The sequence below is a fragment of the Platichthys flesus genome, chromosome 4, assembly GCF_949316205.1.
Source record: "Platichthys flesus chromosome 4, fPlaFle2.1, whole genome shotgun sequence".
In the NCBI taxonomy this organism is placed as follows: Eukaryota; Metazoa; Chordata; class Actinopteri; order Pleuronectiformes; family Pleuronectidae; genus Platichthys; species Platichthys flesus.
In genome coordinates this window covers 10,812,812-10,830,825 of record NC_084948.1, presented here as the reverse complement: position 1 = coordinate 10,830,825, position 18,014 = coordinate 10,812,812, and the positions used below count along the sequence as shown (strand labels likewise).

Below are 18,014 nucleotides of genomic sequence, written 5' to 3'. Positions count from 1 at the left end.
GACTGATGGGCAAAATGTGAAGGGGAATTCCATTATTTTTCAACCTGGATCCTTTGTTTCTAAATGTTGGTGTGTAAATAAGTGGTACAATGGACCTGATGGAGAAGCTACGACAGTTCACAAAATGTCTATTGTTATTCTGGTTTTTTTGAATTTCTGAAAAAAAAAAGCACATTTAATGGACATTTGGTGAACAGTCGCAGTTGCAGTTGCCCCCCACATTTTTTCACACCGATCAACTGGACAAATATTAAAAGTAAATATTCCTGAATTTCCTTTTCGTTTATGTCTTTAAAAAAAAAATTACCTCCACAACACAATTAAGCATCAACTATGGGGTCTGAATAGTTTAGTCCAAATCATCTGTGGGTTTTGGGAGTGCAGCAGTGTTCTCATCTTGTTATTTCATTTTTCTCCTCCTACAGAGCCCCAACACCTCGCTGACCTTCTGCGTGAAGACCCACGACCGGCTCTACTACATGGTGGCCCCCTCAGCAGAGGCCATGAGGATCTGGATGGATGTTATCGTCACAGGAGCCGAGGGCTACACACAGTTCATGAACTAAGGGACACGTGGCCCAGTGGTCAGAGTACAGGTGATGAGCAAACAGTTTCGGCAGGGACAGACTCTACAGGCCCTCCCTGTTCCATGTCCACGGCAGACACAGCGCCTTGTCTGTCACTCATATCTAATCTCACAGTTTGATTTTACCATGTAGATGTTCACCTCAACATTTTCTATGTCGTTCTGTTTGGATTTAAAAAGGGAGCCCTTGAAGGACACGCACACACCTACACACACTATTGTATATAAACCAAAATGTATACCTGTCAGACGTTTCAAAAGCCTTTCTATATTGCCAAATGGAGATCTTCTAGTTACCGTTTGTTGAACCTTTTGTATTATTTGTTTCGTTTTACTCTTCTTTTTTTTTAACTTTTTGAGAAAATTGCCAAATGACATAATGCCAATGTTTTGTCTGTTCCATCACGACTATGCTGAGTTTAGACAAAACAAGAGTTTGAGAGGATCATCATGGAGTGGAAGCGTTTAAAAAACATATATTTGAAAGAGTTGTATTCAAAATGTTGTACAAATCTATAAATTATGAAAGAAATCAGTCAGTCAGCTGGAGATGATCTACGAGTCCAGCGACACAGTGAAGCACTGCTTCCTCCATGTGCACAGCGGTCACTTCACCCCACTGCTGCTCCTGTAGATTGACATGAAGTTCAGCTATAATGAAGGTATCCGGAGATTCACCCCATTTATTTTATTTCACCTACAACAAAGTAATTGGAGCCATTTTGTTAGACTTGGACCCAGTACAGCTCAGGAGTTCATGCTCTGGTTTTTCCAATATGGAGTTTGACAGAAGCCTGTGTGGATTGTCGCATTGAGGGATAAATGGTGCGCTCATTTGCTTTCCAGAGGCACAAGACGGTTAGCTTAGCCTAGGATGAAGTCTGGCTCTAAAACACACCAATTAGCCTTATATTGGAATATTTGGACAGAGACAGACTAGGCTTTTCCACCTTTTCCTTTTTTGTTTTGAGCTAATGCTAATTGGCCGTTTGCAAAAGCACCATATTTAGCCAACACTCACACACAAGGGTTATTAATATCTTATTCTAAAGAAAGAAAATTAGGGTGTTATCCAAACATGAAACTAAGGTGAGACACGCTTCAATTGGAGCTGGAATATTCTCTAGATTTTCCATTGTTCTAAAAATTTAAATAATTGAAATAATTTTGTTTTAAAAAAGTGGTCAATCACGAGCCCGAGGAATCAGCCGAGGTTGACTCCCCAAAAACACCAACAACTGTATATTGGTTAAACCATAGCTGCCACATTCTTGGTGTCCTTGTGAAAATGTTGAACAGGAATATCCCATTGTGTCTGTATGACGCCATCGTGTCACCACCTCCAGGTGCAAACTGCATGTCCACGTGTGCACACAAACACACCTTATAGAAGCTTGACTGTTTTCCAAGTAGCCTTTCACCAACTCGATGCGACCACACAGCCGGGATGCTGCCATTATCACTGCCAGCCTAAAGCAACAACCCCTAGAGGGCGCTACGGAGACCACGCTCACACAGGAGCGCACACGATCACCAATACGGACTAATGCAATTCAGAACTGTGCCTTGACTACGTGTCGTTACTGATGTGTCTGAGTCCAGTACAGCCTCACTGGAAGGATACAACCATTTGAATGCATTAAATGCATTTCTGAGCTGTAATGCTGTGTGGACAGATACGCACAAGGTTAACTTCTTTATAATGGGAACGTCTCCCTGTAGCATTACTACAGGCCGTGATATCAGAGGTGCTGATCACATTAGAGATCAGCATTCATTTAAAGCCCTGAATACACAAAATGTGTTTTTAAATGAGCAGTTCCCCAGTTTAAGTTATCATAATCACTTACCAGCCAGGAGGAGTCCTGATCAGTCTGAACAAACAGTTAACATGACAGATGTCATCAGGGTTATTTATCAACTTCAGTCTGCTGCAAACTGGTGGTTTGAAGGATGTGGTAGATTGTTCTCTTGACCCAAAACAAAGACTAAAAGTCACCAGCTGGAATGTGGAAAAGAACCATAAACTTAAACAAATATTCCTAATTTTTTACTTTCATTATTGCAGTTAACTCGTAACTTACTTTGCCTACTTTTTGTTAGCAAAAGACTGACTGTATTATTGGTATATTCCACAGGACATTATGTAAGTTTTTGTTTTACCTTAAAAACAACAAATGATCTTTAATTTGCTGCAAATACCATCAGAGAATAACTCTGCAAATTGTCCCTCCCTGTTTTGAATCCCCACTGTGAGCGGAGGCCTGCGTGCACGAGGACGGTTAAAAGAAGCCTTGCATCTTCAGCTTTAACAGACTGTGACCGACGGAGCCCGCCCGGCACCACCAGGCGTCACGTTGGGTCTCGGTTTGAGGTGGGACAGATCCCGGACGCTGTTTTCTGCTGTGTCGAAGCAGAGGACAGACCTGACGCTGTGATTTATGGAGCATGTGGAACCTTTGTTGTGTTTCATGTGTCGGTACAGTAATGATAATTTATGATTGTGGTGCCTGAGGTAGTGACGTGTTTACTTCTAGAACATGAAGTAGAAGACCTTAATATATTCTGTCCCCCTTGCCTTTTTAACATGTTCAAACCAAACTATTCAACACTGGCAAGGCTGTTAAATCATGGCTGTTGATAGTAGATGGTATATACATTACTGTTATATATGTTGAAAAGAAAGGAATCTAAATATACTGTAGATGATGCCTGAATCATAAAAACATGATCTTACTATTGAAATGAAACAGTATTGTATAAAAAAAAACAAGTACAATTTTTACTTATTTTTGTCATTTTAGAAATTTTATTGTCAGTCAGTTACATTTTAAATTGTATGGTAGTGATGTATCAATCTACCTTTTTTTATTACTGCTACAGCAGAACACAGAATTACTCACTTAGCACTCATGTGTCTGTACTTTTATTTCTAGAAAGTAGTTCCTGTTTCATACACACACACATACACTCTACTCGGACCATACTGTGTTCTTGGTACCCTGTAGGTCTCATTTTCACTTTCAGGTATGAATAATATGGATTTTGTCAAATCTATTAAAAACAGAGCTGTTACAGAGTGTTGTCTGCTTTTCTTGAATTCAGCGGGTTATATTAAAGGTTCCAGTGTTGAGAGAGAGAAGCAGTGACTACTGAGAGGACGAGCCGACACCAGGAAGTAGAACAAAAAGGAAAAGCAAAAAAGTTAAAATGTTTTCCTAAAATTACACAAAAAGTTGGATTCACTCATTGAAAAAGCTAGAAATGTTTAAAAGGAGAAAGAGAATAAACATCTAGAGGTTTCTTTCTCTAACACAGTGTTCCTCTAGCTGACAGAGGTCCTGTCAGGACCCAGCAGAGTTCCAGGTGGAATGTTTTACAGCTGGTTGATGCTGTCACCTGCAGAGAAAACTGTGTTATTCACATTTAAACTACACACGTGTTATATCTGCTTTCAAAGTCAGTATAAGAAAAACACTGCAGATGTTTCATTGTTTGACCTGGGACCCGTACTATGAAGCAGGATTTGTGATTATTAAGGTTCAACTGAGTTTCTAAATTCTTTAACAGGATTGTGGATTTTCTCCGTTCGTGAGATATCAGGTTCACGGGACCAAAAATAAGGAGGTAGAACAGGTAAATGATAAGGTCGCTGTGAGACATGCAATCTACTGTCTGCACTTACCCTCTGCACAGGGGGATGTGTAGTCAGTCACTGCCTCATCACCTGCAAATGCAAAGAAAACCAGTATTTAAAACGACGTGTGATAGTGAGTGACGTGAAAGAGCAAATGGAGAAGCCTGCAAAAAGTCCAGTGGAGTGTATGTGAGAGAACAGCAGGAGTTGTTGCTGTGTTGGACTGAGTGAAGAATCTAAACTAAACCTCTGGAGAAATTCTGGACCAGGATCTCCGGACTTCCTCCAGTGGACATGAAAATGGCTTTATAGTGAAGCAAACCGATCAGATACATGAGGAACGAAGAGAAAATGATGTTGGAGAGGTTCTCACTTGTCTGGTAGTAATCATAGACTTTGACCACAGCCGGCTTCAGGTTCCTCACTGGAATATCCTCCTCCAGAGTCACACCGAGTAGCTTTGCGTCGTCCTTCTTCAGCTGCACACACACACACACACACACACATACAAGCACTCAGAAATCAGGCTGCTGATGAAATTCAATTTGAGTATTTACCTTTTAACTCAAATATGGAGATAAACAACGAAAATGTACCAGTTCACTAGTACTAATATTACAGAACAGACCTTTCTCATAACACAAAAACACACACACACAACGCTTCGTACCCCATCTAGGTAGATGTTGATGTATCCTTCCTCCACGTCCACACGTTTCACTGAGCGGTCGCTCTTCAGCTGCAGCAGCACAGAGACACACACTCAGCGAATCATTTGAACAGGCTCAACAACACAACCCCAACACAAACAGTAGGTGTCCCTAACGGCTCAGTGTGCAAACTGCTGCCTCTGTTGAATGACTGACCGGATCCAGGCTCTTCTTATCCAGGATGTAGCCAGACAACAGTTTGATGTTGATGATCACCATGTTGGTTTCCTCTCTCCTGCCCTGGTACCTGCAAACACACACACATTAACACCAACTGCTCAATACAATATAGAGTTCCTTGTTGTTCTAGCTCTGTGCTTCAGTACAAACAATTTGAAATAAAAAAATGTATACGACATGAAAGTTATCATTTATTAATTTGAGCAGGTCTAAGTCTAGATAATAACTATGGAAGAAAAAACCCTTTAAAGTGCTGATATGGGACATCCTGGGTTGGTTGTGGTTCGTCTCAACTGCTCATGGACTAAAGATCTCACATGTGGGTCACAGTGGACTGAGGTGGAGTTGTTTGTCATTATGAGAAAGAGGCTCAAAAAATGTAAAACCAGAATACATAGTTGGATACATTCTTTAAATAAAAAAAACTGAAAATAAGGAGTTTGCAGAAAACTAAATTGCAGATTAACCAATGACATCTGATCAGTTAAAAAAAAACAAAATGCAATCTGTAAACAAATAATCATCACACTCACTCACTCTTACCTGACAATCACAAAGAGGATGAGCTGGGGTCTGCTGGCATTACACTTGGCCATGACACTACTAGAGATGTTGAAGGCGGAGAAGTCCGGGGGAGGGGGGATGTTGTAATGCATGGAGATCTGTGCAGAGACAGAATGTTACAAACATCCGTGCACACTCATCAACATACCACAGTGAAGACAACCTTTCCTGTCCTGAGTGTGTGTCACTAACACGTGATTGAGGTACATTTCAATTCAAACTCCCACTGAGCAGGAGGTGAAATGTCAGGAGCTGCTCTGCTGAAGCCGTCGCTCCTGTCCCCCTGCACTAGGTACAGGTTTGTCTACTTCAAACCACAATTATTGTATTTTATACTCGATTGCATTTATTAGATAGCTTTAGATCCTTTCAAATTAAGATTTTAAACAATAGATAGTGTGAGAAGCTGATAAAACATATTGTGAAAGACTAAACCAGTGGTTTCCAACATTCTGCGCGTCAATGATCAAGTATCTCTCCACAAGTCAAAGAGAGAAACAAGCTCTCACAATATACCTAACGTGCCTGTATATGAAACTGTTCATGTATTTTACTGTAGCTTCACTTGCTGCTTGCACATCTGCCTCGGTATAAATGATCCGATGATGTCATAGAGCTTAATAAAATTTAATAATAACCGGTCAAACAACTACTTTTACTTTTACAACTACTAACTAACTACAGTCAACTAGACTACGTATGACGCTGTCAGTTGTAGGTCAATTTCAATATTTCAGACCTGAAACCTCAGCAAAATGGTACAAACACGTTGAGATGAAATGTTTGTCACGTGACCAGCAGGCCATTCTCTGCTCAGACGACAACACAGGAAAGCAAAGCAACACGTTCCTCGTCCCACATGCGTCCCTTCACGCAGCCAGTGAGACCGGGCGTATTCACCGCTGCTCGATGTTCAGCTGCCGAGTGACTCAGCGGTGAAGGTGGCGGTCGACAAATAATTCTTAGCTAAACAAAAAACGGCCAAGACAGGCGACACCCCTGCATAGCAGAAGAGGAGGGACAAGCAGAAACGTATTGGGGCGTTCTCATCCTTCCTGCCTGGTCCGGACCAACAGAGGCTCCTGTAGCAGAAGTGATGACATGCACTAAAGGTCCTGGGTCGCTGCAGGACTCAGTCTTGTTAGTGGCACGAGCTCTACCACCCAATCATTTTAACCTTTTTCATTTCTCCTTCACCATTAACTTCTGTACCTGTGCCAGCACACAGCTCGGTCCCTGGGCCTGGACTGTGTACTCTCCAGGGATCTCATCCAGCTTCTCCTCCTGGAGCAGCAGCCTGTTGCTCTGATTCACCGTGAACTCTTTGCTCAGGCCCCCTAAGGATGTCACCTTCACTGCCGTGCTGCCCTCCTGGCTGTAGGTGGCAGCTCCGTACATAGAAAGTGCCTGAAGGGCCACCACCGTGTCCTGAGGAAGAAGGGTAAACGTGTTGTTAGCGTCAATTAAGGGTCAAGAGTTTCCCATAAACCACCGGTGTTGCGTGTCGTCTCGGACACACCTGCGTGGAAGAGAAGCCGCCGTATGGGTTCTGCTTCTGAGCGAGCCAGCGGACAATGCTGGAGGAGTAGTCCAACCCGAAGTCAGGCATGCTGGGACCTGAGAGCAGAGCCAGCAGCACGTAGGAGGTCATCTCTACCTCCAGAGAGTCCAGGCCTTTCTCTGAGGCCCCGGCTCGGACCCAGTGACGGCTGCCCGCTGTCGGTCACCACAGAAGAATCATCCGTTAGCAGGTTCATGTGATCCTGTGGGTCTACTGCCCTCAGATGTTCTCTAAACTCTACAGTGGATCACAGAGATTCTCTCTCGCAAACAACAAACAAGATAAAAAAAGGTGTGTCAGAAGCAAACGATCAAACCTGCCTTAAAAAATCCAAAGCTTCCACTGGTGCCCTTTTTATTACCTTTGCTTTCAGGGCTACATTCATCTAACCACTGTTTACAAAACAGTTTATCATCAACACTTCAACTGCCCCCTCAACTCCTTTCAGTTCTATAGTCAGCTTTAGCTTCACCCAATGCATACTGTATATATTTATCTATCATTTTAAATTATTATAATACGTGTACATTTGACAGCCACTTCAACTACAGCGCCAACCGTTCTCAGGATTTAAGTTATTTACTTCATGTGTTTTGTGTCAAATCTGTAGTGACATAAGAAGAAGTGCAGGTGGTGCTGGTGGTTTCACTGCGTTACCCTCTGTGCTGGACTTCTGGTGCAGGTATGTGATGAGTTTGCTCCTCATGTCCTGGTCTCCAGCCAGAGAGAAGGTGTATGCCAGCAGGGCTGTGGTGTACAGGTTGTCCATCTGACCGGCCACTGCTCCCTTCAGACAGCTCAGACACTTCTGCATGATGGGATCCTGTCAAACAGCCGGCAGAGACAAGGATGAGGCCGGGCACTGGAGCATGTGTTGTAACAGAGAGAACGAATGAACCAGTTTCTCTGAAGGCTTCCAGAAACTGGTCTCGCTGGAGGCAACGTTTGTCGTAATTAATGAAGACATCATAAAACAGATGTCTGGTAGTTTCTGAATATTTACATGCTCCTTAGTTTAGCTTCCTGTCTACAAATATATGATCAAAATGATGCATTCTAAAAATAACAGTTTTTTTTTAAGACAGATTTCAAATGAGACAGATGAGACTCACCGTGGTGCTGGCATTCAGCTCCAGCATGGCGGCGGTGATGTAAGCCGTCAGGGACACGTCATCGCTCACTCCTCCCTTGTGGAAACACAGGAAGTGTCAGTTCCCTAACTCAGCAACCTGGCTTTTCTTTTCACTGAACTGAAAAAACGTCAACCCTGTTTCTCTCAATAATCACAGAGAACGAAGGAACATGCAAACTGTTCCAGCACCTCCACCAAGGCCCAGCATTCCCAGTAAAGTCCATCAAGCTGCAGCACATTTCACACACTCACAGATAAAAGTTCCCCATGTGATACTTATTTTAATTGAGATTCATGAATCATTTCCTGGGAAAACAGTGAAAATGTAAAAAAAAAAAAAAAAATCCCATCTCACAATGTTAAAGAAATTGAAAATCCTGTGTACGCTCCCTGATCAGGATCTGCATTACATTTAAATAAAATAAATCTGAATGTCCGATTTTCTTTGTTTTACGTTGATTAGCTTTTAGATAATCTTGCTCACATACAAACAAACACCCAAGGGTGAAAACATCCTTGGTGGAGGTAAATAAGTGTCATAAAACTTTGTACTTTCTGGGTCGACAGTTTCCAACTAAAAGCCTAACACAGTGCTACAGACAGAGAACATCAAGAGGTGAATACTAATTTTTAAGGTAACTAAAGACTAAATAACACACAATTCAAATGATCATTGAAATTTCTTAGATCCAAAACTGTCTCTTATACTGCAGTTCTCCCCACATTAGAAATATTTACTATATTTACAACAAAGTCAATCTATAACACTATTGTGCTTTGTATATTTTCATTACAGCACATGTAACACTGATCCCTGTCTGGATTCAAACAGCAGTGCAGTTCAAGCGTGATGTCTTTATCCCACAGGCCACCATGACATCCCCCCCCCACCCCCCGCTCTGTTTTCAGCATCAGACATTAGTTTTGAGGCCACATCATTGACTATAATCTCAACAGAAACCTGTGCAATAAACACGATGATGAAAACACCCGTCCTTCTACTCGTCCAAACATCATTTGAAGTTGTCACTGAGCCAAATTTATCAGACAAGACTTGGATTTCGTTTTTGAAGTTCTTATCTTGTGTGTAGCAGCAGAGCAGATATGCTCATATCTTATTGGACACCATGTCTTGGTACAAGATGGTTCACTAATTAAAAAAAGATTTCTGATGTAATTAGGACACAGGGAGAAGTAGTGCAACTGGCATTTGCTTTAGACTGGCCTGCTCATCCCAGTTGTAAACCGTTTGAACACTTACACATCATAATAATCCTCAGTACGCGGCTGACAAAAAGATTTTCATACCTAACAAATAAAAGACCGGTACCTGGCTTCCTTTTGGAAAACCCCAGTGGATTCCTCAGACACACTTGTCAGAGCTTTTTGGCTACAAATAATTTGTTTGGGATATTTCCTTCTCTGTGTGTGTGTGTGTTTGTGTGTGTGTTTGTGTGCGCGTGTGTTGCCCTGCAGGCCCGGGGCAATCTCCAGTCTCAGCATTCACTTACAGCTCTACAAGACTCTTCTCTATTCCAACGAATCCTCACACTGAGCTCCTCATGTGATTTTTATTTTACAGGAAAAATTCACCAGAGCAGGAATATGAGACCATGTTAAAAAGCATATGATACATCTCAGCTCATTACCTTCATGCCGTTGTGGAAGAGCTTTCCGACGGACCGGATGCATCCATCAGGTTGCTGGTGTGTTGCCAGCCACCTCCTGGCTTCAGTAATGTGTTTGGGATCCACAAAAATGTATGGTCTCGCCCCCCCGAAGGACTTCATCACAAAAGAGGTCAGCCTGGAAGGTCAAACGCACATAAACACACATTTATTTTAACAAAGTAAACCATTCACATTGTTGTTTGGCCTGAACGACACATTTCCTCTGAGCAGACGGAGAATCTCCCGGGATATTTTAATATCCACAGCCTTTACGATTGGGTAATGTTTTCAAAAACTTCTCGTGAGTCAGGCTTCTGAAGGATCCCAGTTATAGACGTTCTACACACAAAGAATTGTACAATGATAAATCATACAAATATTTCAAACTGCAATTGTTTTTTTGGCCACTTGGGGGCTAGTACAACAGGCTGATAACACAAAACTGAAATATCATCCTCCCATTCTGTCCTCTTGTGGGATCCAGTCTTGGATTTAATCTCCCTTCAGCTCTGGTTTGGTCTCAAGCAAGACAAATAACACGTCTGAGTCAACGCTAACTTTGTGTGTCTGCTGTTTGGTATCGAGCAGGTAATTTACAGTGGGTTCAAAACAGCTGGATAAAATGTTGCCGACCAGTGTTGTAGTTTATAAGAGGATGTAGAGGAAAACATGTTGAACTCATCCACACACTGAGGGCACAGTGCTCCCGCCTACACTGGCTCAATGCCTGTTAATTCAAATTCTATTGATATTTAACATATTGCTTGTCCAAATTGCACCAAACATCCTCTGGCCATAAACAATACACAAGACCGGAGCCGGAAAGTTGAGCGCATCGTGAGATATGCGATTCCACAGACATTTGCGGAATTAGTAGGTGGAAGCAGAAAACTAACACTGTCATATAGTGTTATCAAGATTCAACAGTATCCATCACGTGTGTTTCACATGGTGAATGTAGCCTGGAATCCACACCAATCAGCGAGCTCGGGCTTTTTCAGTCTTGCAGATGCTCTCGGTCAGATTTCCAACCGTCAACAACTGATATGTGCCACGGCCGCTAAATCATTATCATTTAGAAACAGGATGGTAAGATCCAGACCCTGTCCCAAATGTGTGACTATGATGAATGTACAACGAGCACAATATTCACTCACCTACTCCACCAATGCCTGAGAGAGTGGCATTGAGGGAACCAGCAGTCGTTTCTTTGAGCGACTCTCTCATGTTACATAAGCCGCTTTTAGAAATGACCTGTAGACTTTATCTGCTGATTTTGTTTGCATGCACAACACAGGGAGAGCTTCCCTGTACAGAGGCTTTCACAAGAGCAACAAGTCCGCCATATTATTCAGGTGAGGGGTTGTGCAGCAGGCACAGGGTAACATAATAGTTCTGCTGCGGAGATCACTTGATTTTCTTTACAACAAACACAGACACCATCTTCTACGTTTGCTTCTCACCAGGAGATATTCGTTTTGTCTCTCACATTTGCATTCACACTTTAATTAAAGTTTCAAAGTTCAAAATCACTGCATGCGGCTATTTTCATCAAATATCCAGATGGAATTCTAGCGTAATTGAACAATAAAGAGCCCTAGTTTCCCCTGATCACAAACACACACCCACACACACCAACTGCCAAACTGCCCAGCACCCTTTGAAAGCAGCAGAGGGTTTGTTAAATCCCCGCAGGCTCCGTGCTTTAAGCCCATTACATGAAAATATGAATATGTTCTGCCATGTTCCTCAGAAAGTAAAATTATTAGAATGCTTGCTGGTGCCAAACACCAAAGAGGACACTAAGTGTGTGCATGTATGTGTGTGCGTGCGTGTGCGTCTAACTCCCACCATTTCGACTTGTCGTTTTCTATTTTCTCATCAAATGAAGTGTGAGATTTCAGGGGAAACGTTCTGTTTAGCCGCAAAGCTCTAAATAAAGGTTTTATTTTTATTTTTTTCACGAGTTAATTCTTGATTGTGGTAAATTTATGACGTAAAAAAACAGGTCAGGTCTAAGAAAAGGGCTTCCTTGTACGTCTAATCTAAATTCGACTCTTGTTTTGCTAAATTATATTAAATGATTTTATCTCAACTTAAATGTAGAAACTAGAATTAACATAAACTACTCATTCAAAAACATAAAAACAAATTTATGATGAAATTAAAAGCTTCTAGAGTGTATGTATGCGGTTGTAGGTGTTGCTGAATCACAACAATATAGAATACATGTATAATATAATTTTGTGTGATTTTATGTGATGACAGATTTTGACACTGGTTTCAAATGTTCAATATTGTTGTATACAGGTTAAATACTGGAAAGTCTTTAACATTCATTTGTTGAAGTCATTACAATCAAACAATCCCTTTGTGTAGTGCACGCATCCAGAGCAGCATCTAATAGTTCATGCGACTGAAGGAAGTGTGTGTGCGTTTCCACTGACCAGGTGTTTCCAGACTCATCGCTCTTTCCGAAGGCGCTGTACGAGCCGTCATCGTGCTTGTAGGTGAGCTCTCTCTGATATCCTACGCCACACAAACACACAAGCACACACACACAGTCAAATTAACATTGTTAGGCTCCTTCAATCCCACGAGACCTTTAGCATTAAACTGGGTATTCACCTTAGAAAAAGGTTAAATACTCAGATAATGATGCAATATGCCGACCAGAGCAGACGATTTAAACTGGATTCAGTGAGAGATGGTGCAACGGACAACCCACTCAGAGCGACAGTGACCTGGGTTCACCCCCTGTCAGGGGTCCATCTGTACGGGTCCACCTGGGGAAGCTCACCACGAGCTTTGGAGAACTGGTGTTGTTATCAGGAATGCAAATTTATTAAATGATACGGAGATAATAGAAAGTGTACACTTGGGGGATTAAGACAATGAATGTATCTTATAAATGTATCAATATCATTCAGTGTAAACCTCGTGTTTATAAGTCCTTTCATACATTTCGTTATCTATAAGCCTTATCGTTTGGGGGTCGCGCTGGGGAGCTGGAGCCAATCCCAGCAGACATTGGGCAAGAGGCAGGTTCAGGTCATGAACACATCACAGGCATACAGAGATCTTCTGCTCTCTCCACATGCGCTTGGACTGTGGGAGGAAATCCATGCAGACGTGGGGAGAACATGCAAACTCAACACAGAAAGACTGTGGTCGGCCAGGTGTTTAACAGTTATGGAATTCACACTGTAGACTAGAGTCTCTACAGTTCTAGTCCAGTGAGCTGTGTCATACATGGGTCTGCTCTCTGATAGATGGTATGAGAGAGAAACCCATGGGATAAAGCCTTCACCTTTTTTAATAGTAGTTTCTCTAAATGAAGTCCATCTCATACGTTTCTCTGACGTTACTGACTTTAGAGGAAGTCCTAACCACTCACCGCTCTCCAGGAAGCGGGTCGCCCTGTCACGAATCTCCTGGGTCAGCTGACCGGTGCTCTGCAGGTAGTTGAGGATGAAGATGTTGGGGGCGAACAGCACCATGTTCTGCTCCCCACAGCCGTACGGCATGGCCAGCAGCTTGTCCAGGTTCTTCATGGCCCGGCCCATCAGATCACCTGCAGAAGCAAAGAAAGGGAAGGTAGAGGATTTCATCCTGCAAACATTTCCTATGTGACAGGGTAGAGGTATGCTCTACTAAGTCATGATAGCAGAGAGTAAGAAACCTGATGTGACTGACCCAGTACAGAGATGGAGGCCCTGGCTGATCCAACCACGAACATCTCAGGGAGCAGAAGAGAGATTTTCTTCTCCACTGGTCCTTCTGGCAACAGAAAACACAACACATGACACAAACTGGAGGTGAAAGAGGAATGAGCTCTCTTTAACACTTCCATGCAACACATTATTACATTTCTAATGTAGGATTCAACACTGGTGTCTTTTGGATTATGTCTCTCATCCTTTACTTTGCACAAGTTTATTGTGAGCAAACCAACAATTTCAACTGAGGTTCAAGATCATATCATGGACTAAACACATTATATATATTAATTCCTGCAGTCAGGCAAAAACTAAATCACCACTCATGGTAGAAATGATGAGCTAAATGTCAATGCATCAGTGTAAAGATATGCCAAACTAACATCTGTGAGGTCTTTAACCTCCGACCCAGACGGACGTAGGTCTCCACAACAGAAAGACATTTAAACGTGCATCCTTTGAGCTCTCTGAACGAGAGCGTCAACATGGCCGTGTGCCTGGAGGCTTTCAGAGAGCTGCTCCTCTGTGAACGCTCACCTGCAGGGCAGAGGAGAGCGTTGTGACTGACCATCTGTGGTGTTCCTTCAGCCTATCGGAGACACAAGAAATAAAGATGTAGGGAACAACATTGATTTTAATTGATTCATGCACATGACATTTTCAGAGAACCGTGGTTGGATTGGTAACTCTGATCTCGTGACAAACTGCTCAAGTGTCATGTTGTGACAGGCACTGACCTCCACCAGCAGGGTGCGCACCACTGTGTCGATTGCGCCCATGTCGGGGACGGTGGCCACCTCGTTGCCACACAGTGTGTCAGTCTTCAGGGCCTCAGCGCTCACCTTCAGTTTCACCTCACCTGTGTGCACACAAACAAACATGCCCTTATTCTGAAAGCCTAGGATTGGGTACAGCTCCCTTGCCCTGTCAGAGTCCCATTTTGCACACGGAGGCATATATGACTTCCCCATCTGCTTTCAATCCAGCTCATTATCCACACTCTTCCTCCATCCCTCCTCTCTGTGTTGTACTTCCTCCCCCTGCTTCCTATCGTATTTGCCCTCATTAATCCCCACTTGTTGCCTTATTATGCTGCCTCTCTCCCATACGGCTCCATCTCCCACACCCCTCCCTTCCTCCCCTCACAGCCCACAATCCTTCACACAGAGGACAAGTACAGATCAGCCCCCGAGGGAGAGGTTTCTGAGTGTTTCGTCAGAGATACTACCTGACTTGTTAGTACAAGTGATTGTCAGCATTCCTCTAAGGGGGAGTTAGAGGAGTGCAATTTGGCATTCACAAGAGCTTCATCTCCATCCTGCCTGATGGAGGCTGATGGAAACGCTCTGCCCTCAGCCCAGGCAGCGTAACGACGACAGACGGCTTGTCTTTGCTCCCAGCAGTGCAGACACAACAGCTGTCAGCGGCTTTAACAGGGATTAATTAGCTTGTTCTGTTTTATCTTCATCACTGAACGTACACTGCTCCAAAAAATGAGAGGAACACTAAAAATCAGGCATCAGATCTTGACGAACGAATTATTCATGTTGTAACTCTTTGCTGATGTGCATTGTGTAACTTGGTTGAGAACAAAATGACGCAACCACGGTCAATGAAAAACCAAAATCGTCAACGCAGTCAGGGCTGGATTCAAAACCACGCTGAAAATCATAGTAAATCATTTGAATCGCAGGCTGGTCCAACTTGCATCATCACGGCAGCTCTTAATGTGACTCAGTAGTGTGTGTGTGGCCTCCACGTGCCTGCAGCTCCTGATGAGTCTGGATGGTGTCCTGGGGGAATCAGGGCATCAGTGAGCTCATGGACTCCTGTGGCGGTACTTGGCGGCGTCGGATGATACATAACATGACGATGCACAATGTCTCATAGGGAGTCATTTGGATTTAGGTCAGGGGACGGTGAGGGCCAGCCAATGGCATCAATGCCTTCATCATCCAGGAGGTGCCTACACACTCTGGCCACATGAGGCCGGGCATTGTCCTGCACCAGGAGGAACCAGGGGCCCACTGCACCAGCGTAATGTCTGACCATCACTGAGGATTTGACCCAACAGCAGAGCACAGGTCCCACTAGAGGACATCGACCCTCATGTCCTGATGACACGTTGTCATGGAGTCTGTTTCTGACAGTCTGGTCAGAAACATGCACACCAGTAGCCTGCTGGAGGTCATTTTGTAGGATTCTGGCAGTGCTCCTCCTGTTCCTCTTTGCACAAAGGAGCAGATACCGGTCCTGTTGCTGGGTGGATGACCTTCTACTTCCATGTCCAGCTCTCCTTGTGTAACTGTCGGTCTCCTGGTGTCTCCTCCATGCTCTGGAGACTGTGCTGGGAGACACAGCAACACTTCTTGTGGCTGCATGTATGTATGTATGTAGTCCAGCTCCTCCATGCCTCCATCCTGGAGGAGCTGGACTACCTGTGCAACCTGACTGGGCTGCAGCTACCACCTCATGATACCAGTAGTGACAATGACACCAGCAGAACACGAAACTGGAGAAGAATCAGTCAGGAAGGAGAAGGAGAGAGCCACTGTCTGTAGCCACCACATGTAAAAATGATCGCCATATTATCAAGGTTAATGTAATGACCTATATTAAGTCTCTAAAACTTAGATTTTGATGCGGGAATGAAAATACAGCATGATTTTTGTTTGTATATGAATTGTTATAAAAGGGGGGGAAAGTTACAATTTAATCTAATCTGTCAATAATTATTATTTACGTAATATTCATGTTGAGTTGTCCAGTTAAAAAAAAGAAAAGTGACCTTCTAACTGTGCAAGGTCATTGTGTGGTGTGAATAAATATATTGCATATATAATTTGTAATAAAACAAGACAAATACAAAAAAAGATCCATACCAAGGGCGGTTGGAGTAACAATCCATGAGAAGGTCCTGCTCTCATCTCCACAGAGACACACAGTGTACTGGCAGCCATCACAGTTTCTGAGAGTGTACTGGTCTGATTCAGCTAGTGTTACATTCACCTGCAGACAGGCAAAAAATACATCACAGCTCAAACATGTTAAATATAAAGGCACAAGGTTCATTACATATTAAACATTAAAGGGACAATCTTTACATACTTGGAACTAACTGAAAGTCATTCCATCCATCAATTGTTCAAATATTTACCATAATGCATTTGGAGAGATAGTTGAAGACAGTGGCTTTGAGTGTAAAGACCTCCCCTCTGATGACAGAGTAGGGCAAGGTGAGACTGACAAAGAATGGCTGGAAGGCCGTCAGTCCGATGTTGGGTGCGACGCCCAGGCCGACAGAGGAGACACAGAATGCTCCGGCTGCCCATTTAGTGATGGTGTCAGGGACGGTCTTCTCCACATTCACTGAACCACTCTCACTGCACAAACACACAAGCCCATTAACAAATCAACAACTTCTAGTGGCATGGTCTTTCCCAAAAAGTCTGATAACTGGATACATGAATATGTTTTAATACAAATTTTGTAGCAATATGCAGTAAAATGTGGTGAGATATATTTAATTATCGAAACGATCTGGTGGGACAGATATCATTTACTCCTGCACAACCAGGGCACCCAAAAGTAACTGACTATGACTCTGCAGTCATGTTAGAAGCTGAGGCTTTGTGTTGTACCTCATAACAATAATACTACTTAAGGCAACCAAAAAGCAACCTCCAGACTGTTGTTTAGCTTGTCACTGGAATTATAACTTTAGTGATTTACTGCAAATCACCCGAGAGACCAGGTGAGCCTCACTGTGGTGCTAAGGAAGAAGTCTGCAGATCACTAAAGTCATTTGGTTGCTTTGTCTGGTAACAAAGCAACGTCAGTGTCATTGTCAATGTCAGTACAACATTTTATGCAAATCCATCCTAGAATTCTGACAACATTTTGTTAAACAAGCCAGTGATTCTCAAACTGTGGGGCGTGGAGGCATATCAGGTGGGGCGCGGGACCGGGAGGGGGAAATGTGATCCCGGGTTCCAACCATACACGGAAGCGCGCGGCGCTCAGAGCGGAGCACCGCGCTTCCTACTGTGAGTGATGGTGTACAGAACTAGCATGTCTGTTTTGGCTAGAAAACAGAAACGATGTGTGTATTGTTTTCCATTTCTTCTAAGTTTCACATAGCTTCAGGGTTAAGATTAGTTTCACATGGGAAATATGTGATGTTACATCTATAAATCAATCTGGACAAAGCAAACATTTACTTCAGGGCCTCTGGTAAACTGCAAGTAAAATTAAG

At 43.1% G+C, this 18,014-nt stretch overlaps 2 protein-coding genes across 12 annotated transcripts in view; one reads left to right on the top strand and one right to left on the bottom strand.

The window, feature by feature from the left end:
* Nucleotides 1-3,666, top strand: part of phldb1b (pleckstrin homology-like domain, family B, member 1b) — a 79,086-nt gene extending 75,420 nt beyond the window's left edge. For all 9 annotated transcript variants that reach the window (XM_062385310.1, XM_062385307.1, XM_062385302.1 and 6 more), the window contains one exon: nt 426-3,666. In XM_062385310.1, the coding sequence (XP_062241294.1) occupies nt 426-566 (141 nt within the window). In that variant the 3' untranslated portion in view covers nt 567-3,666. The remainder of the gene's footprint in view (nt 1-425) is intronic.
* Nucleotides 3,366-18,014, bottom strand: part of LOC133951386 (alpha-2-macroglobulin-P) — a 26,825-nt gene continuing 12,176 nt past the window's right edge. For all 3 annotated transcript variants that reach the window (XM_062385299.1, XM_062385300.1, XM_062385298.1), the window contains exons 19-36: nt 16,917-17,142; nt 16,642-16,768; nt 14,497-14,618; nt 14,297-14,348; nt 13,737-13,820; nt 13,438-13,614; nt 12,488-12,569; nt 10,020-10,176; nt 8,351-8,425; nt 7,896-8,061; nt 7,197-7,393; nt 6,890-7,105; nt 5,657-5,775; nt 5,090-5,180; nt 4,894-4,962; nt 4,597-4,702; nt 4,272-4,313; nt 3,366-3,985 (exon numbers count right to left, since the gene is read on the bottom strand). In XM_062385299.1, coding sequence (XP_062241283.1) covers nt 3,963-3,985; nt 4,272-4,313; nt 4,597-4,702; nt 4,894-4,962; nt 5,090-5,180; nt 5,657-5,775; nt 6,890-7,105; nt 7,197-7,393; nt 7,896-8,061; nt 8,351-8,425; nt 10,020-10,176; nt 12,488-12,569; nt 13,438-13,614; nt 13,737-13,820; nt 14,297-14,348; nt 14,497-14,618; nt 16,642-16,768; nt 16,917-17,142 — 2,131 coding nt within the window. In that variant the 3' untranslated portion in view covers nt 3,366-3,962. The remainder of the gene's footprint in view (nt 3,986-4,271; nt 4,314-4,596; nt 4,703-4,893; nt 4,963-5,089; nt 5,181-5,656; nt 5,776-6,889; nt 7,106-7,196; nt 7,394-7,895; nt 8,062-8,350; nt 8,426-10,019; nt 10,177-12,487; nt 12,570-13,437; nt 13,615-13,736; nt 13,821-14,296; nt 14,349-14,496; nt 14,619-16,641; nt 16,769-16,916; nt 17,143-18,014) is intronic.